The 27,551-nt window shown below is 35.2% G+C and overlaps 2 protein-coding genes across 3 annotated transcripts in view; one reads left to right on the top strand and one right to left on the bottom strand.

The window, feature by feature from the left end:
* Positions 1 to 27,551, top strand: part of LOC137405935 (uncharacterized) — a 488,140-nt gene that overhangs the window by 269,100 nt on the left and 191,489 nt on the right. The gene's annotated exons all lie outside the window — the stretch shown is intronic.
* Positions 1,310 to 26,903, bottom strand: LOC137406470 (uncharacterized). Of its 2 annotated transcripts, XM_068093051.1 has the most exons (15): positions 26,830 to 26,903; positions 21,003 to 21,097; positions 19,496 to 19,585; positions 17,668 to 17,831; positions 14,439 to 14,524; positions 11,997 to 12,113; positions 11,291 to 11,404; positions 10,233 to 10,448; positions 7,105 to 7,199; positions 5,302 to 5,385; positions 4,167 to 4,238; positions 4,012 to 4,083; positions 2,720 to 2,797; positions 1,772 to 1,838; positions 1,310 to 1,413 (listed from the first exon to the last, which is right to left on the bottom strand). In XM_068093051.1, the coding sequence occupies exons 4-14, from the start codon at positions 17,781 to 17,783 to the stop codon at positions 1,785 to 1,787; spliced, it is 1,104 nt and encodes a 367-aa protein (XP_067949152.1). In that variant the 5' UTR covers positions 17,784 to 17,831; positions 19,496 to 19,585; positions 21,003 to 21,097; positions 26,830 to 26,903; the 3' UTR covers positions 1,310 to 1,413; positions 1,772 to 1,784. The 2 variants fall into 2 exon arrangements, with proteins under 2 accessions (XP_067949152.1, XP_067949153.1); XM_068093052.1 differs by lacking the exon at positions 4,167 to 4,238.

Here is a 27,551-nt window from a genome sequence, read left to right on the forward strand (position 1 = left end):
AGAGATATGAGAGAAAGGAACGCGTGAGAGGAAGAGAAAAACCGAGAGAGAGAGGAGGGAAAGGTGTCTAAAGCCAGAACTGGATTAATTAGGCATACTAACCAAAGTCTGCTTTCTTGGGATAGGATGAGAAGGGGAAGAAAACCAAGGACAATTCACAAATCAACATACATAAAAAGATATCTTTGACTAGCTGAGACTTCTTCTGTGCACAACACTTCTTAGACTAGTCAACAGACTGGGGGTATCATAAGTAGGGGTATCATAAATTATGATTCAATTCGCAGTTGTTTGTGTTCAAGTGCGTTGATTTGATGATTGCCCTTGATTCTCTTTCACTTCTAACAATGCTACCCATCCATCCGGAGAAAAAGCCAAGACTTTGGCTAAGCATACCCTGTCTCATGTTTCCCTCTCATGCTTTAAGAGTTGCTGTCAATGTATCCAAAATTCTTACATGTTCATTTATTATGCATGCTATTGTTCTTGTATAGAACTCTGCAGTGCTGATGGTACGCAGAGTAGATAATGGTTCAGAATTCAACCAACTGAGTACAACCAAGATTTAGTCAAACATGGTTTGTTTTTGTTTTAACTCTGAGCTTGAAAGACGCTTTGCAGTTAAACTGGAGGTGCTGATTGACAAAGAACTATGCGGTTGAGTCAATGGTGGTATACCCACTAGCCTAGTCATTGGTCGTATGATTTAATTCAATACATCATCCCTGTAGAAAAAGAGCGCTATCCCTATGCACGTGTATTCTTTGTGCCTCAGATGAATTGGTTTCTTTTAAAGAAGTGCATGATTGATACTACAACAATCCTCTCAGTTTCAACAGCCTCAAAGGTCACTTTGGATCAAGTGATGCAGGAGCTAGATGCTTGTTTTCACTAGAATCACACAACTATTGACAACATCAAGCGTATTGATAGATGAGGAAAGGCATGGGGCGAAGCCAAAAAAACCGAAGTCAACGATCCTGATCATGCGAAAATCAGGGATAAAACAGTTACATCAAATTATTGTGATGGTGATGTTTTGAACACAGTAAATTTTAAAGAAAGAGTTTAAAAAAAAGGAAATCAAATGGCATTGCTCTGGGCCAATAACAAATGACATAGTTATTGTAACAGACGATTGAGATTATAAACAAGTCACTTATTTACTACCATAGAAACATTTGCCTCAATAAGATCTCTATGTATGAAGTCCATGTTTGTGGAAAAATGGTAAAATTATCGCCAATAATTTGACATTGTCTTGCAATTGAATTGATAAGTAAGAAATATAATAGTCTCTGATGCATAAACTGAATCGAAGAATGGTGAATCGAAAAGAGGAGAAGGATTACTGGATGCATATTCTCTTGTAGAGGATTATGTCAAGGCCAGTCATTTCGATTAGCTCTCAGTCTGCAATCAAACAGGTGAATATTTCAATATAACACAAAACAACATCAACAAGCACCATAATCTCAAAACTAAATGACATCCATGAACCTTTCCATCACCTCGATTGTTCCAAGGAACAATATTTAGACAACTACTTGTGTACAGGTGTACGGGGTACAGATGTATCACATGTTTTTAAACCTTGTGGTTCACAGCAGTTTTCGGTAAAACCAGTTTAGCTAGACTAGAAATAAAGGCTTAGTTTTTAAACAATACGAATAGGAGCATAGGAAACCATACAACCATAGATGCAAATATGGAAATGATGAGACAACTTCATGAAGCAGCCATATAAAATATTTGATCTAATGAGACTCACCAAATTATCAGTTTTAATATAGAAGATTGTCACTGAGATTAAACAAAGGCCCCAACTGCTCTTCAACCTGCATGTGAAAAGGAAGGGACTTGGAAACCCAACATTCAGATGTACAATATGATAACAACAAATCATGGTGAGCTAATCAGCAACACAAGAATTTTGGATAAAAAAAACATGCAAACAATTATAAAACTTACATGAATAATTTGATTACTGTGGAAAAACTTAATGGGTTGAAGTATAATTGCAAGTTGAAACACCAATACTTTTTGAAAAAATAAATTTTCAACCCGTGCCATGTTTGGTTACACCTGTAAAAAAGCTGATGTCAAACAATTGTGCAACCTTATGAAGCGCAAATCCTTGAGAAATAGATCTAGTGAAATAATAGGATATTAACATGGAAATAAACCGCAAGGCAAATTTTGCCAAGCAACAACAAAAAAGACTGAAATGAACATGAGAATAGTTAAGCTGTCTTTCATCATCACGTAATTTAGTGCGAATAAAACCTCTATCTAATATCTTGATTAGTATTTTGTTTAGAAGATTACCTGCTATTCTGAATTCATTTTTCTGCTCTCCGTAGTGTTATAAAGACAACAATCATTCCAACTCCCAATATATATATACTATTATAAATAATAATACCGCTAGTTTGATTTATTATCAATTACATAATTAGTAAATGTAATTTAATATAATAATACAGCCACTATAATATTGCATAGCACCTTATTATTAAGGTTCGTATACAGCTAGTAATAACTATGACTAGCGAGATGCATAAATGTTTCACAGTTGTATATTCTTAGTTTAGTTAGAGGCTGAGTATACACCTAGTAATTAGTACAATACTGACTATATACAACCAACCATTTCTAATTGGTCTAAGCATAAAGAGTATTCTCTAAACAATCAAATATCTGTCACAAGATTCTTTACCTGAACTCCTGGTTGAAAGTTGTCAGGTTCTGCATCATGATCCTCAAGTTCCTCTGATGGAAACTGAATAGTTGGCATCTGTAAATAGAATGGAAAGGAATAGAGCCGATGATCATAAACTAGAGTCTAAATTTAGCTAAGAGCCACTGTCTCTTAGATTGTAGCCAGATTGTCTCTTAAAGCACATCAATTATATCAGTACTGTTTCAGCTTATTCAGGTTCTTCAATATCTTGGCTTTCAAATGAGCCATTGTTTGACATGGTGAGACAGACATTGGTCGGTGTTTGTAGGATTTCCCCAAAGATCTACCGCAGAAATGTTCAATGGTTTAGGTTAGCAAATTATGACGTCACAATTTTCATATCCGGTGTTGTGTGCTCTTACCGCTTATTTATCAACTACGATAATGACGCTAGTGGTGGGCGAAGCTAGGACAACTCCAGACAACCAATGAAGATGACAAAGGAATAAGTGTCATTAGCTCTCCATGTACAGAATATTTCTATGATAAATAACTCAGATTCCAAGCACCATACTATATTTTCCTGATGATATTATGCACTAGCTCTCTCTTTCTATTGTGATGTTGAGGGGCACGACTGAGGCTAATTAATTTCAAGCATTGCATGATCTCGCGAGAGTGTAGTTTACGTATAGTCCTAGGGCCACGCCATTGCAGGTCACAATTTAATCGATGTGATTTCATTACATTTATCAACAACAGTATATTTATTGAAGCATAATCTTATTTAGAAAGCATTTTGAATCATATATATAAAACGATGCGATAATAATTACTATAAATGTTTAAAATGAACGAAAGGATGAAAAAAGCAAACTCTAACAATCACCTGAAATCTATCAACTCAGAACATGCGTTTGTATTGGTCGGGCGTTAGCACGATCCCCGGGCATTGTTGATTATCTAGAATCCTAGTTTATTATTAGCGTGCACGGGGTTTAAGAGAGCCGATTGTCACAGATAAGTGCAGCCTCAATGGCAGCGGAAGGAATCGACAACCTAAGGCTAAATGATAATTATGACATCACATTGTGGGAACCACAACCTGGTGTTCTTTTTGCCGGACATACTTTTGACACCCTGTTTTTCATAGTTATATTATTCTTTGAGTATTGGATATAGGCTCATTCGAAAGCTAAAACTCTGATGTACTGAAATATATGATACAAGTATAAAAGTACTATAAAAGATAAAAAGTATAAAAGATGTAAAAGTACTGATATAATTGATGTGCTTTAAACCACTATTTCACCTGAACTCTTGTTTACCTGAACTCCTGGTTGAAAGTCATCAGGCTCTTCATCATCCCACTCATCTGATGGAGACTCCGTAATTGCCATCTGTAAATAGAATGGAAGTATTATAAAGTCTCTTATGTATAACACAGCATCTATTCAGATTGTTTCATAAACAAATGTTTTACCTGAGAATTTGGGTCAAAGCCATCTTCGTTATAATCTTCACCCTCCTCTGATGGAGACTCCATAATTGCCATCTGTAAATAAAATGGAAGGGAATAGAACCGATGATCATAAACTAGAGTCTAAATTTAGCTAAGTAAATTCTGAACCAATGAAATACTACATCATATGCCTAGTATTTGATACCAAGGTGAAGTATTCTTAATTGGTTGCTGTATATTTCACTTACTAATATGTTACTAATAATATGATAGAAATAGATAGTGACATCGTATGAAAGGTCAATTGCAAATGAGTGTTAATGGTAAATTACGGTTTAAACTGGCACGATTTAAATTATTTTTACAATATTACATATTTTCTTTAGGCTTCACCAGCCTGTTCAATCTCACTTAAAAATCTTCTTCTAAGAATGTTCTTCAAGTTCTTGGAATGCACAATAAAGCTCTTGCAGGAAGGAACTTTACATAATATAATGGAAAAGTTGTATATAAAAGCAAGTTGAGTAGAAATAACAATTCATAATTATAAGACAAAATGCAATAATTCATGAATCAACAACATAACCACCAATTATATGTAGCAATCACAAATTACAAATACACCTGCAATAAGAATTATGTTACTGAGCCCAAACGCCGCAAGAGACACTGCAGTAGTAATCCTTCACACATGCTGGATAATCCTTCACACATGCTGGATAATCCTTTACACATGCTGGATAATCCTTTACACATGCTGGATAATCCTTCACACATGCTGGATAATCATTCACATATGCCGGATAATCCTTTACACATGTTGGATAATCCTTCACATATGCTGAATAATCATTCACACATGCTGGATAATCCTTCACACATGCTGGACACTAAAGAAACACTCACAAAGCTGTAAACCTTGAGTGTGAAATTGAGGTGATACTAAAAATGTCAGTGACTTGGATATCTAGAGTAATCATGCACACAATAAGAAGATAAATACAATTCTATACATTAAATACAACACAACAACTTAAAGCTGACAAAGTTTCACTACTATCAACAACAAAGATGACAGATGCACAGACATCAGTTTCTATCAGGACAATCCTAGAACATAACAAATGAATAGCCGATTGACATAGATTTACTATACCTCTGGGATATCTCCCAAATCCTGATCATCATTGGGTTCTGGTCTGAAGCCGGGCATCGCAAGAGCATTGGGCAGACCAGCAAGCTATAAAACATGAAAAAACTATATTAGACTAACGTAATGATTATGGACTAAAAAATATGAGTTCACCCAAAAACATATACAATCATACAAGTTATGAATAAACATGTAGGTGATGACAGTAAAAATTACAATTACCGTACTTTTCGGACTATTAGCCACTACTTTTTTCTGACGATTTGAGCCATGCGGCTTATAGAAGGGTGCGGCTATTCTGTGGCTTTTTCTTTCACCGCTAGGGCACATTAACCAGAATCTCTGGTTAGTGCGCCTCTAGCGGTGAAAGAAAATACGAAACCGCCTAACGGTTCTGTTCCGTTAAACACTAGGTTAAAAAGCGTCAGTTAATCCGAAACAGTGATGTTAGGCACTGTTCCGTTTTAACCAGCAAAGTTGCAGCCGCGTTAAAAAGCATCGTCCTGAGTTCTGCGGCCTATACAAAGGTGCGGCCTATGTATTGTTTTATTATTATTTTTTGGAAAATAAAGCAGATGCGGCTTATATAGGGGTGCGGTTTATAGTCCGAAAAGTACGGTATATGATAAAATAAAGCAGATGTGGCTTATATAGGAGTGCGGTTTGTAGTCCGAAAAGTACAGTATATGATAAAATAAAGCAGGTGTGGCTTATATAGGGGTGCGGTTTGTAGTCCGAAAAGTACAGTGTATGATAAAATAAAACAGGTGTGGCTTATATAGGGGTGCGGTTTGTAGTCCGAAAAGTACGGTGTATGATAAAATAAAGCACGTGTGGCTTATATAGGAGTGTGGTTTGTAGTCCGAAAAGTACAGTATATGATAAAATAAAGCAGGTGTGGCTTATATAGGGGTGCGGTTTGTAGTCCGAAAAGTACAGTGTATGATAAAATAAAGCAGGTGTGGCTTATATAGGAGTGCGGTTTGTAGTCCTAAAAGTACAGTATATGATAAAATAAAGCAGATGTGGCTTATATAGGAGTGCGGTTTGTAGTCCGAAAAGTACGGTGTATGATAAAAAAAAAAGCAGGTGTGGCTTATATAGGGGTGCGGTTTGTAGTCCGAAAAGTACAGTGTATGATAAAATAAAGCAGGTGTGGCTTATATAGGGGTGCGGTTTGTAGTCCGAAAAGTACGGTATATGATAAAATAAAGCAGGTGTGGCTTATATAGGAGTGCGGTTTGTAGTCCGAAAAGTACAGTATATGATTGGAGTGCATTATGGATGGGACAATTGGCTACTGAGATGAAAATTATAACTGGAATATCTTACATGTGATGGTGAATGATAAAACTATATATACTTTAAACTATTATTAAAACTATTAAACTTCATAAACTATCAAACTAAACTTAACTTGGGGTGAAAAACTCACAAGTTTTAACATCAAACTTTACAAGTTGATAACACATTTATAATTATTGCACACCGAGGTCTCCAATTATTCATTCCCAAAAATTACCGAACAACATTTATTAAATAACCAGCTATTGAACCGCATGAACTTCTCAGGGTCATACAATAATTGTGTAGGAATTGGACATTTTTAAGGTAAGGTGCCTGACTATGAAATATTTTACCTTTGTATTGCTCTAGTTGAATAGAGGGCAGTCACACAACTACAGGGTATGATAACTACAGTTCTGATGGCTCAAAACATGTACATTTGTAAAAATCTAATAAACATACCTATTTAGACCATCATGTAATCTGACCATATATTATAATATATAATATATTACTAACCGTTGGATCGTTAGGCAGGGCATTTCCTGAAGGAAATTCAGGGTAATTATCCAGATCTGGGCCGAGCCTAAGTAAGTCCCCGAATAAATCAGTCTCTGAATAAGAAACGAGTTGCTTGTTCAACATTCAATCTCCTTCACCAAAGCATGCACAAAGAATAACACAGATGTAGACTAAAAATGGCTGCCAGCTATTAAACTCTAGTCACTCTACAACGCATGGCTAAATCTCAACTGCTCGTACCACAAAGATTATCAGGCAATGAAGGTACATTAGGTAGATTACCCGCTGGTCTATAAAAAGATTCCTTTTAGAATTCCAAGTGTCTGAACGCCTGAGATAGACAAATATGGAAAATATTTTCATGTGCCATTCTTGTAGTATTTAAAATTGAATACTTAAAAATTTATTTTATATTTCACAACATAGGCTAACCAGTGATCTGCAAAAGATATTTAAAAGACATAGAGCTGACTTCTCATTAAGGTATTATTTTACATGATGTTATTTGTACTTCTCAACTCTTTTGATTACTGACTGTATCAATGCTGGTAGATTTACAATAATCCAATTACTAATACTGATTATTGATTACTGATTGTCTGACACGAGTTAGTCAATTATTGATAACTTGCACAAGATTTTTTGGAACACAAAAAGTTGGCCTGGCGTACCAGAAGATGATTAGTCATTGCAGCCTTAAGATGCAGTTTAAATATATCTGAGTTGCATCATTACCTAACATCGCTATAAATACTGTAAAACCTCTATTTGCACATATTTTCCATTTGCACCTCTATTTGCTTTATTCTTCCACAAGCTCGTCAGAATTTCGGGAAGACTAATTTAACACTTTTACGGGCAAAGCGTTGCTAACATTGCCCATATTTGGCACTTTTTGCCATCGGCCTCAGCAGTTTTGCTAAAGCGTTTTTCATATAACAAGAAACTACTTTGAAAAAAGGATTAGACGAATACAGTTGTTAATTATTTTGGTGGTGTCGCCTTCAATGTTTTAAAGAAACATCTGTAAGGATTGAAGTAAGAAAACGGACTTTGATACGTCATAATAATGGTTGCCATAACGTCATACAGTGCTCCTTGTGGTCATTAAACCACTTTAACTATTCACATCAGGTGGTGAACCACGTGATTATGAATGAATGTTCATAATGTGGTAAAGTACATTACGAACTAATCAGAAGACAATGAATAGGGCTTAGACCCTAGTGACTTCAAATCACAGGTAATTCTGATGATTGTGATCTTCTCACTAAAACCATGGCAACAGCAACAACAAAAGAATTACTTGTTATTGATTTAACAATTTATTAGTACCATTTTGTGGATACTTTTTTACTGATCATTTTCTATTATAGATTCATAAAGATCAAAGAGTGTCAAAGTGGCAGTTTAATGAAGGCGGCGTTCAATTCAAGGGAGAAGCTGTATTTTTCCACCCTTCTATAACGATGCGCTATTAAAGGTGGCGTTCAAATAAAGGTAGCATGCGAATGAAGGTTTTACGGTAAAAATGTTATTTCCCAAATCATTTTAGCTTCGTCTCTGAAGTTGGCACACAAGCTCAAGTGTGTTGTTTTCTCGATCAACCATTTACGAATGTGATTACGTGTGTTGCTACTATTATGAAGCTTTGGTGCTTCTCACTAAACATACATCTTGTATTCAAACCGTGATTAAACTAACAACTGAACATACATCTTGTATTCAGACCATAATTAAACTAACAACTAAACATACATCTTGTATTCAGACCATGATTAAACTAACAACTAAACATACATCTTGTATTCAGACTATGATTAAACTAACGACTAAACATACATCTTGTATTCAGACCATGATTATACTAACAACTAAACATACATCATGCATTCAGACCATGATTAAACTAACAACTAAACATACATCATGTATTCAGACCATGATTAAACTAACAACTAAACATACATCTTGCATTCAGACCATGATTATACTAACAACTAAACATACATCATGCATTCAGACCATGATTAAACTAACAACTAAACATACATCATGTATTCAGACCATGATTAAACTAACAACTAAACATACATCTTGTATTCAGACCATGATTAAACTAACAACTAAACATACATCTTGTATTCAGACCATGATTAAACTAACAACTAAACATACATCTTGTATTCAGACCGTGATTAAACTAACAACTAAACATACATCTTGTATTCGAACCGTAATTAAACTAATAACTAAACATACATCTTGTATTCAGAACATTATTAAACTAATAACTAAACATACACCTTGTATTCAGACCATGATTAAACTAATAACTAAACATACATCTTGTATTCAGACCATGATTAAACTAGCAACTGAACATTCATCTTGTATTCAAACCATGATTAAACTAACAACTAAACATACATCTTGTATTCAGACCATGATTAAACTAACAACTAAACATACATCTTGTATTCAAACCATGATTAAACTAACAACTAAACATACATCTTGTATTCAGACCATGATTAAACTAACAACTAAACATACATCTTGTATTCAGACCATGATTAAACTAACAACTAAACATACATCTTGTATTCAGACCATGATTAAACTAACAACTAAACATACATCTTGTATTCAGACCATGATTAAACTAACAACTAAACATATATCTTGTACTCAGACCGTGATTAAACTAACAACTAAACATACATCTTGTATTCAGACTGTGATTAAACTAACAACTAAACATACATTTTGTATTCAGACAATGATTAAACTAACAACTAAACATACATCTTGTATTCAGATCATGATTAAACTAACAACTAAACTAAAATAAGTCTTGGTAACCATAAAGATTGAATAAGGTGCAATGCACCTTACTCAACCTTATATATATTTTTTGATCAAATATGATCTTATGCCTCATATGATTTCAAGGGTGTGCACAAACTTGCAGTAAAAAAATGCTAATTAATAGCACTTCAAATTTGATCTTAGGTTGTGTATTTGATCTCATACACTTATTCGATCTTATACGTCTAATTTAATCTTTTTACGATCTTATGTTAAATAGGTAACATAGAGAGCCAATGAAAATACAAACAAACCAATATGACGCTGCCTCCTTCGAAACCGTAATTTACGAATTACGGTTCTAGCTCCAAGCTCACTTTGGACCTGAAATAGGATAGTTTTCTTCAGCTCTCCTTCACCCATGGGAATTTCCGGAATGATCACCTCGATGCTATTATCGGAATTGGAATCCATTATCGGAGTTGAACACCAATCGCTATTGGGATCGCTAAAGCACCCATAGATGACACCTAAAACAAGATTACAGGGTTAAAAAATGGACAAGGAAACACCCATTGTATGTTACAATACAATGGTTATGCTGGACAATGATGAAAATTGACCAATTGTAAACATAATCTACCTCAACTTTTTAAAATTTTATGACTATCGATGTGTCCCTGTTAACCAGTCGAAACCAAGGATAGAGTTTAATCAATCAGTCGAAACCAAGGCTCAGAGTGTAATCAATCAAGATATTTGGGGAACATGGTAACCATCGAAGAAAGTTGTTTATTTTAACTCTATAGTCTGATGAAGGCTCCGACTAAAGCCAGGCTACCAGCAAATATTCATTGTAGTTTCACTATTTTTGGATCTCTTGATAATTTCTAATTTCAATTCCATGATGATGGCCTTTCTTTTCTCCAATGCCCTACTATTATTAGAATCTGACCTACGTTTTGGAGCCATAGCATTGGGCAAGCAGTTCACAAAAACAATAAAACACGTGAGAGATGGAATAGCCAAACAAAACCAAAATGGCGTAACGCAGAAACTGAGTGACACCGTCTTCCTCGCTCGGCATCACACAGCGTATTCATCCGCTGCACGCTAAAAAATAATTCGCAATTGGCTACGCTTCCTATGACGCTAAGCAGATTAAAAAAATGCACTTTAATGTTATTTTCTATTTCTTATGGGGCGTCATAAACACGAAACTTCGCAAACCGAGAGTCTAGTGTGCTGACAAATGCGCATGAAAGCTCTCAAATTCACTTACCAGGCCAAATTTGTAAGACAGGTCCAGACAGGCAAATACAAAGGTCACAGAAAATTTATGTGGCAACGGAATGTAAAGAAAAGGGCGTACTTTGCTTAACTAAGGGCTTGATTGTTATAAACTCCACAATCAGTCTCTCTCCTCCGTCAGGATCAAGATCTCCTTCAGGTGAAATCCACTTGATATGCCCAATGCCATAGGTGCCTTCAAGGATATGCAAAAAAAAAATTGTAACTACATCATAATAGTTTTTGCCCCATCTTATCTAGTACAGTCAATATTAAACACCATTCACATTCATTGTAGTCTATATCTTTGGGACATTTTATTCACATTTACTCAGTACCCATGATAGAGATGAAGGTTCCACATCTAACAACAGGTTCATCAACACAACCTGCTGATCCATCATGGTCAGCAGATGAACCACGCTATCAGTAATTCTAGCTGACATCCAGAACTCCCATTTCTAGCAGAGCAGACAGCGTTACGCAAAGTATTATATCGATATAGCCAGTAACGCGACGTAATGACAGAAAGAATTTTATCAGGTATTCATCTGACAAGCGCGGGTACCAGGAGTTGTCTAGGTAGTAGAAGATATTTACAAGATATAACCAAGCGTATAAATCGTTTTATAAAATATAGGCCTGGAAAGAATGCATGAACTATCAACAGTGTGATTCTGTATAAGGAAGGCTTGTCGCAATAAACAACACACGCATGCTCAAACGCATACAATCTGTTATATATGATGTGAGGAGACAACTCCACATGCATACTCAGTCCAACTTACCAGGATCAAATATATCGTCTGTGAGTAAAGGAATGCTGTTTGTTGGATTGTCCCAATCGAAAATATCCACTTGAATTGCAAAAATGTGTGGAACCCTTGGAGATGTGTCAACAGGCTCTAAAAAATCATAGCTGTATATAGATGGGCAGTTCTAGCACAGAACTGATGGCTGACATACAAGGAAAGCTGCTGCATGTGAGAAGATACTTCTGTGTGAATGTTAACAGGAAATCGCCTTGGCGATTAAACATTTGTTCAAATTTTTGTAAAAGTTATATCACTACTACTGCAAAAGTATTTTTACAGCTTTAGTTTTTTTGTAAAATTAATGCAATTTGGTAACAATGAACTTAGCATTGATAAAAGTAATCATAACTAGCAAAAAGCAGGACAGCTGCAACTGAATATGAAGAACTTAGGCTACCCTAACTTCTCACTGTCTAAACCCTCTCACATATGAGATAATCGTTGAAAAGTAATAAAAATAGATGTTGCTCAGGTGTTCCTGTTATTTGACCATCATGGACACATAGCAATGACTCATGAAGACAGGCACACTTATATAAAAAAAAACTAAACTTCAATACTTATTTGAAACTGCAATATGCATTGTTTAATCATTCAATACATAGGCAACTCTAAAAGAAACATTCAGCTCTCAGCCAAAATTCGTGAACCAAGTCCTGAGCAGACAACTCCTATAAGACATTCAATAATTACTGGTTTAAAATATGCTGAAACTTTTGAGATAGAAGAAGTGAATAATTACTTTCTTAATAGAGACAAGCAACAAGTATGAAATCGTTGATGAGTCATTCTATTATTATTATCTTATACCAAGGGGTTGCTGAAATTCATTTTCCACCCCGAGTCAGCTAGGAGATGTTGTTAGCATTTATTTGCTACCAGTTTAGGGCTAATAATTTTCTATATCAACATTTGACAGTTCATGTCTATTTATCCATTTTAATAAAGCCGTAGGATACAAAATACAATCAAATTTCAACAATTCGTTTTATAAGAAGCACCCCTTATTGCACACTCCAAACCTGAACTCACACAAGTTGATCTCTCTCATTTTATAAGAAGAACCCCTTATTTCACACTCCAAACCTGAACTAACACGAGTTGATCTCTCTCATTTTATAAGAAGCACCCCTTATTTCACACTCCAAACCTGAACTAACACGAGTTGATCTCTCTCATTATTACTCGTGGTAAAGGTTACCTAACAGCATAAAGTTTTATTGCCTTAACAGCGACAGATAACATTACAGATTAAAGTTTTAATATTCTTTTGGTGTAATTTTGATCAAATACCATGTTTTATCAACACATACATGCCGAGAAAATAGAAAGTAGTATTCACAATATTTGAATAACATCGACCAAAAACATTTACGTAGCTACATAACTATATTAAAATCGCTCATTTTCTGAACTGGATTACCTAAGAATTAACTATTAAAAATCCTTATTTAGAACATTATATTATAACAGATGACGCTCACGAATAGAGAACTTTTAAATTATGACTTTGTGTGAAGGAAGGATTTTTTGCAAGCGCACTCTATAAGATGTACACAGAAGCTGACTGATATAATTCAACAACCACAATTCGAATCCTTCTGTGTATCCAAAACTGTTTCGTTGTTCTTCTAACATAAAAATCATTGCCGAAAAGCGAAATATTACATATACTGTTGCTAGGTGAATGTTTGGCGTTGCACGGGTAATAAAATAATTACCCAATTAATTTGAATATTCAAACGAGTCTAGTCTATATCTTTACAATAACAAGAGTCGTATGTAAAGCCAGTTTAATAATTGTTACGCTACGCATAATGATCAAGCGGGCTAGCTAATAACAGGTAGTATTTTCCCAAGCGCTTTGAGCACGAGTATTTTAACCGATGTAAAGAATCTGCGAAAAACTATTCATCTCGCTACGGCCAGTTGGAGATGTAGTCTTGTGGTTTAGCACGCTTGTCTACAGGCCTGAAGGTTTCATGTTCAAATTCAGTGCGAAGCACATTTTTCATTTCGAAAACTTTATTGCTATAGCTGGACACACAAATGGCACACAAACGGCAAACACTGAGATTTATATACATGTATATAAATAGATAAATATAATAGATAAATAGGTGTAATTTAAGTGCTGTCAGTGAAAGTTTTGTTGCAATTTTATATCTGCATAAGTTACCACAGCAGTCAAGAGATTGATCATATACAAAAATTCTCATTTTTGTATAGATCTTATATCACCACCTGAGGTGTGAAAACTCACTGAATAAGCTGAAACTCGGCAGCTTTCAAAGGCAGCATCTAACGTAAGACTAGACGGAAGTATTCAATATCTAGCTAATAAACATCCTACAAACACAAAACAGCAAACTAAATTCTAAACCACTTGCATGAGATGACAAAATGATAACTTACTGCCCAAAATACGACATCTTGTCTCCCTTTCATGCTCACAGGCTTTTAAAGTTTGGCAGATAATCTTTAGTTCACTGAGCTCTATACTGTAACAATGGATCAGAATTAGAGACAGAATTAGAGACAGATTTAACTCAAACTAAAGAAACTTAACTTACAAGCATTTACCCAAAATAGCCAAACAGCAATATTTTGGTATATAATTGTTTAACAACGAGGCAGTAACAATGATGGGGTGAGGCAAGTGAGGCAGACAAAGATAACAAGACTCATCACACAAAATTGGCCGCGCAAGATCAAGTACCAACTATTCAAACATTACAGAAAACCATAGATATATATACCTAGATTGGCCAATAGGGAAAAAGCCTGTCAGACTTAAATAGCTCGACGTAACGTCACTGTATTGTACCTCATGCTTGACTGCACTGTTGTTTACAATGGAGCTAATAGGAAGAAGGTAACAAAATCGCATTTATTTCCACATAAAAACCTTCTTGTATACATAATCCAGCGAACCAAAGCGATTCTGTGATAATATCTGATAACCACCATAGACTAAAAGTATAAAAGTTATGAAATGTTGGACACAAATCATGAGCCATCAGGGCTTTATTTGCAACCCTCTCTTATCCCCACTCTCTCTTTTCTCCTTCTCCAAAGAAGAAGTGAGAAAGGAAAAAGAGAGAAGAGGGAAAGGAGAGGGGGGCAAATAGCCAATCCACCCAAAGAGCCAGACCCTGGCTAGGTAAAAGACTAATATCACGTTGAACTAAACATTACTAAGTACAGTAATACTTCAACTTACGAGTGCTCCAATGTACGAGAAACTTGAGATACGAGCCAGCTTTTAAGCAAGTTTCAGCACTAACATAAGAGCCATGTTTGAGATACGAGCACGTGAGTCAGTTGCCAAGTATGCCGAAGGTGTTTTATGAGAACAGCATCACTCTGTATTTTTGAACTACTCAGGTTATACTTTGGTACTGTGTTTTTGTGCGCGATTTTCAGTGCAGAATTACATTGTATGTGAATTAAAAGTACTCTGCGTTGACTGAAAGTTTGCCAGTAAAATGAAAGATAATGCAAAGAAAAAGCAAATGATAACAGTTGATATTAAACGGAAAATTATTGAAAAATATGCGAAATGTGTATGCGTGATTGAGCTAGCTCAGCAATATGACAGAACTACATCCACAATTATCAAACAGAAGGATTATATTCAGGGCATTTAGTTCGCAAAAAGACTAACCATAGTTTCTAAACGGCGCAGCAATCTTCACGACCGCTGATGGAGAGACTGCTCAGGCATTTAATTGGATAAAAGATAAACAATTGTCCGGTGACAGCGTAACTGAAACGATGCTACGTGAAAAGGCCGGTGCTATCTATCAAAACTATAAAAATAGACATTCGGACAAGTTGGCTAGTGGTCATGCATTAATCCTTTGTGACCTCACCTGTGTTCGTCCTAATCGCAACATGTTGAAAGGGCGACAAAGGCGAACGTATTTAGATAGATTTATCTTAAAACGGCCGGCTAGTCGTGAAAGCGAAACAAAGGAAAATTTAGCTAACCAGCGTGAAACTTTAAACTACGAACACCGAAGAAATTTTAACTACGTCAAGTTAAAAATGAAAGTTTGCTTTTAGGCTTGCTTCTGAGTTTGTCTTTTAAGACATTGATAAAATTCAAATTTATCAAAGTCAACTGTTGTAATGAAGGGTAACTTATATCTCCCTCCCTGGCAAATGCTAGCGTTAGCTGCTATTGTATGTATTTAATTTTACATTTTAAATAATCACATTTCCTTGTATTATTTTTTAATTGTTGCTTTTTGAAAGCATGTGGTAAATTATGACAATAACCAACATGTTCTTTCTGTTACAATATTTTGTTTTGAGTGTTTTATTTGCATTTTTAGAGTATAGAAACCAAGCAATATATATTTAATTGTTCGATATATAAATAAATTGCACCAACATGCGAGTATATTAACATACGAGCTCAGTCTCGAAACGCATTAAACTCGTAAGTTGAAGTATGACTTTATAAGTTTTTAGCTTTTAAGAGCTTGTAATCACCTTCTCATATATTTCACACCTACAACACAACAGAGTAAGACATGGTGAATCTTATGATACCAAATAACTGTAATGTGAATTTTGTTGCAAGTCAACCTTTAACTTGCTTTTGCGTATTGTACAAATAACTTGGTATTGTCCTTTCGTGACTGGCTTTTTAGTGGTGGCAATTAGTGCTAGCCTGGCAAAGTTTTTCACCAATCCAGCACCACTAAGCAACTATCTTGTCGCTTTCTCACTGTGGTTGCAAACCTCAATCACCACAGGCGAAGACAAAGTCAAGCCACCCTAATTCTTAACTGTGATTAGGGAATTCGTTGCGTGGTTTACATCAAAGTTGGTAACATCCACGATGCTAGTGATACAATCATTACACTTTAGCTTTGGTGACCTAGCCAGCTACATAGCCAGCTGTAAAATAATCATTCTGTCTCATTTTTGACTTAAGACATACTTGCATACTCATCATATTTAGTCATGTTTAGTTCAGCATATTAGTCTATTTACCTAGCCAGGGTCTGGCTCTTTGAGTGGGTGGGCTATGTCCCCCCTCTCCTTTCCCCCTTCTCTCTTTTCCCTTCTAACTTCTTCTTTGGAGAAGGGGAAAAGAGAGAATGGGGATAGGAGAGGGTGGCAAATAAAGCCATGATGGCTCATGATTTGTGTACAACAATTCATAGCTTTTATAGTTTTAATTTATGGTGGTTATCAGATATTATCACAGAATTGCTTTAGTTTACTGGATTATGTATCCAAGAAGGTTTTTATATGAAAATAAATGTGATTTTCTTTACCTTCTTCTCATTAGCTCCATTGTAAACAACAGTGCAGTCAAGCATGAGGTACAATACAGTGACGTTACGTCATGCTATTTAAGTCTGACAAGGCAACCAATGGGAATAGCTATTATTGGCCAATCTAAGTTTATATACATGTATCTATGCAGAAAACAGATTCTCTAGCAATTACAGCGAGTATAACGCTGATCAAAGAATTACTATGTACATACAATTGCTTGGACCAATATCAAGGCTAGTCTAACTTCATAATTCACCTACCAGACATGTTATAACCTAAATTCATGTGTAACCTTGATAAAACAACTATGACTATATCAGCTAGTTAGAATAATACATGTACTTACACCATATGCTCCTGGAGGTTTTGATACAGTATACCATAAACATTTGTAAAAGAGTTAGATCCAGACAGTCCATAGGAACAAACCGACAGATCACCACCTACCATCTTGCGATACATGAGGGTAAACCGAACTCCCAAATTGCGGCGCCATAGAAGATTCTCTATCTACATCATATACATATATTACCAACAAATGAATGCATATTTACCAGCTAGCCTAACGCTGAGTGAATTTGCCATTTTTAAGTAACTAATCACAACACTCAGAAATGAATCACGGTGCATGTACAAACATCTTGTGTTGCTAACCAACCGCGGGAATCAGTTGCAAGATAAAAAGTGCCCTATCACTAGAAGGTCCCGGCATTATTTGGTTTTGGGGAATGAAATATTAACGGTGTTAAGAGTGTGATTCTATGAGAACGTGAGCTAATATCATTAGTCCTTAGGTGAAAGCATAGGATACTTTCTCTTGGTCTTTGTTCTTATAGTGGTACCAGTATAGAGTAGGTACCAAACTTGAATTGGTCTTCTAACGTAAAACAATCCGTACAAATGTGTCTCTTGGATAACCAATACATTGGCGATTTGTTGATTTTGTTCAGATCTATACTGATTGCAATAGTCCAGTTGGCCTTGAGAGTTTACACACTTTTCTTCCCGTATGGGAACACACTTTTCTTTTAGTTTGGCTTAACACAAAATGCTAGCTGCAGAGTTGAGCGTGAAGCCATTAAAGATTGGTATGTGTAATAAGTATGTAATCAATTTATTCCATGGTATAGCTAGCTGGACAGCGTAGTGCATTGGTTAAATGCCTGTTTACAGAAATTGAGGTTTTGATATAAATCCAGTACTCAGCAGATTTTGCATTCCTGAAACTTTATCGCTATAACTGGACACACAGACAGACAAACATTGATATAGGCCTACATATAAATAAAAAAGCACATGTTTTTACAACACATTGCAGCACCAAAGTAACAGTCACCTCTTTGAAGTCATATTCGGAATGTATCCCAATATGATAGGGCATGTTGGGAAAGTACCCCAATATGCCCTGTCTCTCCTACACCCTGATAAATGTGTCTTTGACATATCTAATTCAGGGTTGATGAGTAGTTAGTTTATGTCAGTGAAGATTAGTTGACACACCTGTGATTGACTAAAACAGCACATTTCAACGAACAATCTTGATTCAACTTTAATTGCTTCTAGACAACTAAATTGGTCACTAAAAATTGGCCTTCACACTACTGAGGCCAATTCTCATTGGCCAATCTAGTTGTCATTATTCATGGTTTAATAGCGTTAGTATGTGTATCCATATCAAATGTATAGGCTAAACATTGGTCATCGGCTATGCATTTCAGTGGTGTTCCTGGGTGAACGCAGTTCTTTACAGCCATTTCTTACACATGAATCGGAAAATCAAATGCCAGTTTTTACTCGGACTAAATTAAGCAATTCACGATCTTTCTGTTGACAGCAGAATACTGAACTAGACGATGGTAAATATACGACATGTATAAGAATGGAGAACTGCCATTTTGGCAAGCTCCTTACAAAAAATTGCAAATGAGATCAAATATTTCGCAGAAGATAGTAGCATACTGCATCACTTTCAATAGTGGAACTAATGATGCTTTCTAGTAATAATATTGAGTAGCATAAGTGTGGTAAAACAAAACTTTACAAGCCCAAGTCCAACATTGCAACAGGGTTTAATAACCTAAATGATTAAAATGGTCAGCTAGGTAATAAGGTAAATATACAGTCACCTCAAGACTGGTGAGCTTACAGAACAACTGACTAAAGTTTCTAGTTACCTGATATGTTGGGAAGCCACCAGATTCAGCTATTATGCTATTATGCTATTATGCTATTATGCTATTATCAACTCACGATCCGGCTGTACACTACAAAAAATAAATCTCATAATCAATAAATCTCAAAAAAAATCTCGGCAAATCTAATCTTATTGCAAGCTACTGACCACACCTGCGTTTTTTTAAGCTATAAGCTTTTTTTATGAAATAAGCGATCACTGATAGTTTCATGTTTATAAAGTGATAATGATGATTTGTGATCACAGCCATACTAGACTAAAAGATAAATTAAAGAGAGAACATGAAAACATGGCCAACATTTCACCATGCTTGAGGCCCACTAGTTTAGCTCCTATGGTTTACTTCCCGCATGTGCATATAACTAGGAGCTTTTACGAATAACTCAACATCTCACTGCCTAGGTGATTACATAGCCAGTGTCAAGTTTAAAAGGTGCACCCTCGGGTTATGATGACCCTGTTATAAAGTTTTCTCGCCCTATGATGTAAAACACAATGATTTTTCGACCTCTGCATACAAAATATTTTTCGTCATACGATATCAACAGAAAATTCTTTAGAAATTCGAATTTGGCAGTCGGTGTGCTGATTACGTCGGAATAATAACTATGCCGATATGCTATTCACTGAAATACCTCTAACAACGAGTGGAAGGGATATGATGTTTGATCTCGCTCGGTTCAGCGTCATTCGTTATTAGTTTTTGAGAAAACGAAACCGGAAACAGTTAGGTGATAAAATTCTAGCGATGAAAAAGTTGAAGTTCAGTAAAATAGTTAAAAATACATACTGAGCTTCAAGTATGTGGTTAGTAAGCTAAATTCATTTAAGTTAAATCCAACATTCATGTTATGTCTGAAACAAATTAAAATAGTATGGCGAAGGTCCACTGTACTGTATGGCGAGGGTCCACTGTACTTGATTTTGCTAGTATTTTCTTACTAAAAACAGTAATTAACCTTACTGACTGACCCAAAAACAATATATTTTCAGTGGCTTCTTTTATTTTGCTTCTTAAGGAGGGTTCTGGTGTGTTACTTAGTTGGTTTATACTTGTGCTGAATACGGTTCAGTAATAAGTTATGATGTCACATGTTAATGAAATATTTTGCTGTAGTTTTGCACTATATACCTTGTGTAACATATTTAAATTATAATGATTTTGTAAATAAGAGCTCCTGTCATAAATTCGGGTAGCAATAGAGTGCGGGTTCATTAAAATATAATGCATAGGCTAACTGGAGCAAAACACAAAATTAAGAATTGCTTTTGGTCTTATGTCAGCCATTTTAATAAGTGACCAGACAACTATGTAGTATCTTATCATGGAACATGTACGGTTGCTTATTCAGCTAGTATTCTAATAAACATTGACTTTAACCATTAAGTAACAAGACCTTGACCTTCCCTAATTTCATTAATTGACATATGTGATAGGAAAACTGTAAACAGAGACACAGAGGTGTCTATGGAGCATTTTGACGCACCTTCCAGAGGGAGGATGCTGACAGACACCGTTGATAGGTGCAAGAGTAGGTTGAGGTCGCGCAGGCCTCGCAGCTTCCATCTTTAATCTTTAGCCCTACATAAATGTTTGACAGTAGTCATTTTACAAAAAGCAAAGCTGTGTAAGAATATGGCTGCATCCAGATTTTGGAGCAGGTGTACACATTTAGATCATAATTTAAGGTCTAATCAAACAGATGTTCTAGAAAACAATTATGGTATTTTTGGATTATTGCATAATTATTGGGTTCTGGATAAAGTTAAATACAGAATTTCGATTACTTTAGCATTCAAATTTCTTACATTCACAGCAAAATTTGAGCAAGTTTCAACTCAACATACAGAGTAATTCCCAACATACAATGTCTGAAGAATCTAAAAATTCTGCAGTTTTTCAAACTAACATACATGTCTTCAGGTCTCATTTGCATAATTAGAACCACTGGTTTTACAATAACATGTAACAGCGTTTATATCATTGTTTATAGTTTTAAACCTATTGATACCAATACAATTAGTAAAAGTAATAAAAGAAAATATAGAAATAAATAAATACAGACAACTACAAGACATGAGCAAACATCTACGGATGAATTCTTTAAAAGTTTTGAAAACTGCACAGAAAAAGTAAAAGTGATATAAAAAAAGTTGAAAAACGAGTAAAACTAGAAAAGGGTGTCCATGTTGATTTAAGATAGAATGAAAAAATACCAAATAGAACTTGAACTTGAACTTGAACTTCAAAAAGTATTAGTTAAATTAGCTGTGTCTCTAGATCATCACCATTGCCTATGCCCCATCCATCTGCAGTGTTACCAAGGCTACACTTATGCTTGTCAGTCTTTGTAGCTAAACCCAAGTGACCATAAAAGGCTTTTTGTGTTATTGCTTTACTAGTTTAGTTTTAACATAACTATATATTTTTTTCATGTATAATTCACGTATGCCATTAGCATTAATGGTATAATTACCTAAAGCATTCACCATTAGTTGTTTTTATATTTTAGATTGAATTAAAGTATTGTGTAACCTCATAAGATTTTCTCAAGAATACAACTATTTTTGTAGAAAGGAAAAAATCTAGCAAAAGAATAACTTTTTGAGCCAAAGTTTGACTGTATAAAAAATTGTTATAGAAAACATTGAGAATTGGATCAAATACATGCGTACTGCAACTGTAATGGTGATAAACCAATATGGCCAAAGAGTTGCAAACATAACTGGCTGTCCAATGCTTGCTGGCTGATAAACTATTGCTTGCTAAACAATGAAAAGCCATTAACAAAAAACTTTTTACTACCCAACAGGATAAAAATATTCGATGGATTTAATAATTTGCGAGTTCGCGTAGTCGCATCCGCGAATTATTAAAATCCACGAATAATTAGTTTTATTTTTAACACAAGGGAGAATAACTACTACCTCAAATTAAAAACTAGCCTTTAGGCAGAGTTAGTAAACATAGCTGAGTTCCAAACTCTTTTAAAATCTTCGCCGGGGCTTTGAGTTAAGCCCATAGCCAATGCATCACACTTCTTTACAAAAATTTTTAAGGTTGTCACAAGTTATTCGGAATTTGGCACGGCATCTAAAAACAAAACTAAAAGTTCTAAAACTATAGTTTCACTCTTGGAAACCTAAGCGATTCCTTGTTCAATATATTAGGACACATATTCACACTAAGATTTCACTCTTCAATACAGCTTCTTCATAGCAGACAGACATGTCAGCAGAACAAGTGAAAGAGTCAACCTTCAGAGAACAAGGGGTGAATATATTCTAAGTCTCAGACATTACTTTTATACTCTTATAATTTAGTCTGACGTATAACTTATTATATATTTTTCTTGTTCATATAATAACTAGAAATTCCCCTGTCATACAGCCCACGACCAAAGTCATAATGCAAAAAGAAAGGGTACTGATAGTTGAGAAATGCAATATTAGCAGTCAAATGGAGTGCAATAGGATAACTGCAATGGTAGCTGTAATGTACTGGGCGTTATTATGTGCAACAAACAGCAATAATGAAAGGAAAAGATTATATGTTTATATCTCTCCCCTGCAATAGGAGAAATGCTATATTAGAAGTAAAATGGCAAGCTGCTGTGTAATATACACAGGCAGGGGGAGGGCTGTATGTCATTGGTCATAGCAACCAATATCAAGAATTTGTGATATTTATCTAGAGTTCTGTATTTATATCTAAAAAATTATGCTGAATTTAAAAATCTAACAGATTTTAGCTGGTTGTCATAGAAATAGATGTATATCTATAAGAAAATGTAGGCTTATTACTTAATTTTGCAGATATTAAAAACAGCTTGGCAGTACCGTGATATTGGGTACCGCGATATTGGGCACAGCCGCAGTATCATAAAAAAATTCTTTAGAAAAATAATAACAGTAACATATTGCATTGTCACTATATACTTCGATCTTGTAAATTCGAATGATTATTCTTATAACTAAATATTATTGTAATCTCATAAAATCGAATAATTATTCTTACAACTAAATTTTGTAATAATCTTATAAGAATCGTTAGAAAAATATCATCGTCATTTCTTTTACTTTCACTGCTTTGGACATCAGTTGGAATACCAAAGTACTCATTATAAGTGTCCAAAGTGTCGGAGTCTGGTAGAACCAGCAAAAAGAAACAATTACTTTTCAATACTTCTACGTTAATTACATAAAACCTTCAGCAGTTGGACAATGTCATAGACTGGTAAAATGTGCACGTTTTTTCTCGTGAAATGCGCACGACTTAATGTTTCTACTCTCTGTCGCACGTCCTTATCGACGTTTCGTTCGGCTTGTCAAGTTTTTATTTCGCTTTTAGGCCAAATTAATCTGTCTATTTATGTATAATCCGATCAGATGGGTTAGTTTTAGGATATTGCAGAAACTTTTCAAAGACTTGGTAACATATTTAAATAGGTTTATATGTGTTTTGTATCATTATTATACTTAAACGACTCTACACAAGAATGCTTAAATTTGTTGATGAGATTTCGGTACAAGGGTTTGGTCACAGCAGTTAATGGATAATTTTTCGGGAGTTGTGCGCGCATATGCATGTATCATAAATCTCCCAAACATTCGCTTCGGTCGTGTTTGGTCGAGGGAACATAAGGTTTAGGGAAAAACCCTTTTCACATATCTTAAGGATCTCCTTTCTCAGAGTATAGACTTAGATTCTCACATCTAGGAAGATCAATTATAAAATCTTGATCAACAAGACAGATTGATTAAACAGTCATTAATCAGGATTAGGCCTATCTGAGTTTAGCATAACAATTTAGCAGTACATCTGCGTTCGATAATAAACTTGAGCTTACTCCCGAATAGTTGTAAGATTGATTGGTAGGATAATCCAATACAGTAATACTTCAACTTACGAGTGCTCCAACATACGAGGAACTTGAGATATGAGCAAGCTTTTACGCAAGTTTTAGCACTAACATATGAGCCATGTTTAAGATACGAGCACGTGAGTCAGTTGCCAAGTATGCTGGATGTGTTTTATGAGAATAGCAAGCATCACTCTGTATTTTTCAACTGCTCAGGTTATACTTTTGTACCATGTTTTTGAGCGCGATTTTCAGTGCAGAATTATGTGAATTAAAAGTACTGTGCGTAGACCGAAAGTTTGCCAGGAAAATTGAAATATAATGCAAAGAAAAAGCAAATGATAACAATTGATATTAACCGGAAAATTATCGAAAAATATGTGAAATATGTATGCATGATTGAGCTAGCTCAACATTATGACAGAAATACATCCACAATTATCAAACAGAAGGATTATATTCAGGGCATTTAGTTCGCAAAAGGACTAACCATAGTTTCTAAATGGCGAAGCGATCTTCACGACCGCTGATGGAGAGACTGCTCAGGCATGGGATTAAAGATAAACAATTGGCCGGTGACAGCATAACTGAAATGATGCTATGTGAAAAGGCCGGTTCTGTCTATCTATAAAACTATAAAAATAGACATTCGGACAAGTTGGCTAGTGGTCGTGCATTAACCCTTTTTGACGACACCAGAGTTCGTCCTAATCGCAACATGTTGAAAGGGCGACAAAGGCAAACGTTCTTAGATAGGTTTATCTTAAAACGGCTAGCTAATCGTGAGAGCGAAACAAAGGAAAAATTAGCTAACCAGCGAGAAACTTTAAACTATGAACGCCGAAGAAATTTCAATTACGTTAATTAAGTTGAAAATGAAAGTTTGCTTTTAGGTTTGCTTCTAAGTTTGTCTTTTAAGACATTGATAAAATCTACCAGAGTCAACTGTTGTAATGAAGGATAACTTGTATCTCCCTCTTTGGCAAATGCTAGCGTTAGCTGCTATTGTATGTACATAGGCCTATTTAATTTTACATTTTAATTAATCACATTTCCCTGCATTATTTTTATTTGTTGCTTTTTGAAAGCATGTGGTAAATTAGGACAATAACCAACATGTTCATTCTGTTACAATATCTTGTTTTGAGTGTTTTATTTGCATTTTTTAGAGTATGGAAACCAATCAATATATATTTAATTGTTCTATATATAAATAAATTGCACCAACATGCGAGTAAATTGACATACGAGCTCAGTCTCGGAACGCATTAAGCTCGTAAGTCGAAGTATGACTGTACTATTAATAATCAACATAACAGCCTAAAACATTTTATCACCAAAGCTTTGCACCCCAAACTTCACGTAACTTGTGTGGCAATGCTTGAAGGGCACCAACTCTTTTTTTGCGTATCCATGTGCAAGCGTGTTTTATAGAGTTTTACCCAGCCCCGGGGTCTAAAGGCTCTATTTTAACCCAGACCTAGAGTCGGTTATTTCAATTATTCATTTTATTTTTATCACTTTATTATACCACAATATATTGATGAAAGCTAGTGCAAAAACTAATTTTACTCAGTACGTAATAAATAATTAGTAAAATTAGTTCCTGCAGATATTCTATCGAACAAAATTTGGCGGGCCTTAATAATGTTGTGAAGTTTTGCACTTGCCTCTCGCTGATATTGTTGTATTATGGGATTTGTTAGGTTCAGGCTATATTGGTGTCTGAACTCTAGGCAGTACAGGTGATCTTGGTAATTACGGTGAGTGCATAAAGCTGGATAAAGCTAGTGGGTAAAGCTAGTAGATTAGGTAGTATAAGGCAGTATGGGGAAGATATAAGGAAGTGTAATGAAAGACAGAGGCTCTTCTTCATCTTCAAGTCAATACAAGCAAGTGTGCTCATCGATACAACAAATATATCGACTTACGGCACTTGCAAGCACTACTATGTGGGATCTATTACAAGTTGGCTGACCTTACCCAGTGTGATTAAATAAATATGGCTGTATTAGCTTACTACGTGCTTTAGTCAGTGACTCCGTAATACCTGTGATTAGTTGAGTGCCAAAGTAGACCAAGCAGTACACAAACAGACGACCGTGTGCAGATCAATACAACCAGACCTGCCAACCCAAGAAGGGGCAATGCGTGAGATTTGGTTTTGGGGCAATTGATGTATCAATAATAGTATATATAAAATTGTGGAAATTGGGGCAAAAACCCCACGCATTTCTCACGCATTTTCATTTTTTTTCTTCATGGTGATTGCGTGAGTCTCACGCCCAATGCGTGAGAGTTGGCAGGTAAGAATACAACAAAATATATTATCTAATAAATAATCACTTACCACAAATAAAAGATAAAATCGACAGGTAAGGTAAGATTCGATAAGACCGACACACGTACTTAGAAAACTTTACGTATATTAATAATCAAAAAGAATGATCACCTTAGCTGTTACAGTCTGTCGTGAAAGATATCCACTCAATCACAAGTCCATCCTCGTAAAACCTCTCTCACCTTTTTAATACCTCGGCTTTCCTAAAGAGAAAGTTGTGATTTTCTAGTTACCTCAGCCTTAGCTCTTTCATAAGTCGGTATTCATAAATAATGATGGTAACTTCATCGCTTACAGTTGACAATTAAGTGTGGAACACAGGCTATCGATAAGGCCATGCGCGTTTGACAAACGGTGAAATTTATAAACATTAGCTTACCGCAGACCACCACAGGCCGTTTTCCGAAAGCCAATCATATCGTTGAATAGTGTAAACATTGCCGCATGCTTTGTTTGATGCAATCATTGAACTCAAAACCCCATATTCATATGTACATGTAATATAAATTTTAATATAATGGAGCAGTTGTTATTTGCCTGAATATATCATTTGCTGGGTTTATGCATCTGTAATACAACAGTTTGTATAAATAACATGGTCCACGAAAATCTATTTTACATCTACTTATCATTTGATGTATCCCACTCCATATGTTATAAATAGATTTTCTGCTATCAGGGCACTCTAAACGTTGTGTAGGAGAAGTTTTCATTAACACCCAGCTGGAAAACAACTATTCAACATGTACATTTCTGTCATGTTTCACCGTTTGTTTACAAATGGAACTAGCATTCAATTAGCTCTCCAATATGGCGCATACATTACGTATCAT

This window comes from Watersipora subatra, chromosome 10, assembly GCF_963576615.1.
Source record: "Watersipora subatra chromosome 10, tzWatSuba1.1, whole genome shotgun sequence".
NCBI classification, from domain to species: Eukaryota; Metazoa; Bryozoa; class Gymnolaemata; order Cheilostomatida; family Watersiporidae; genus Watersipora; species Watersipora subatra.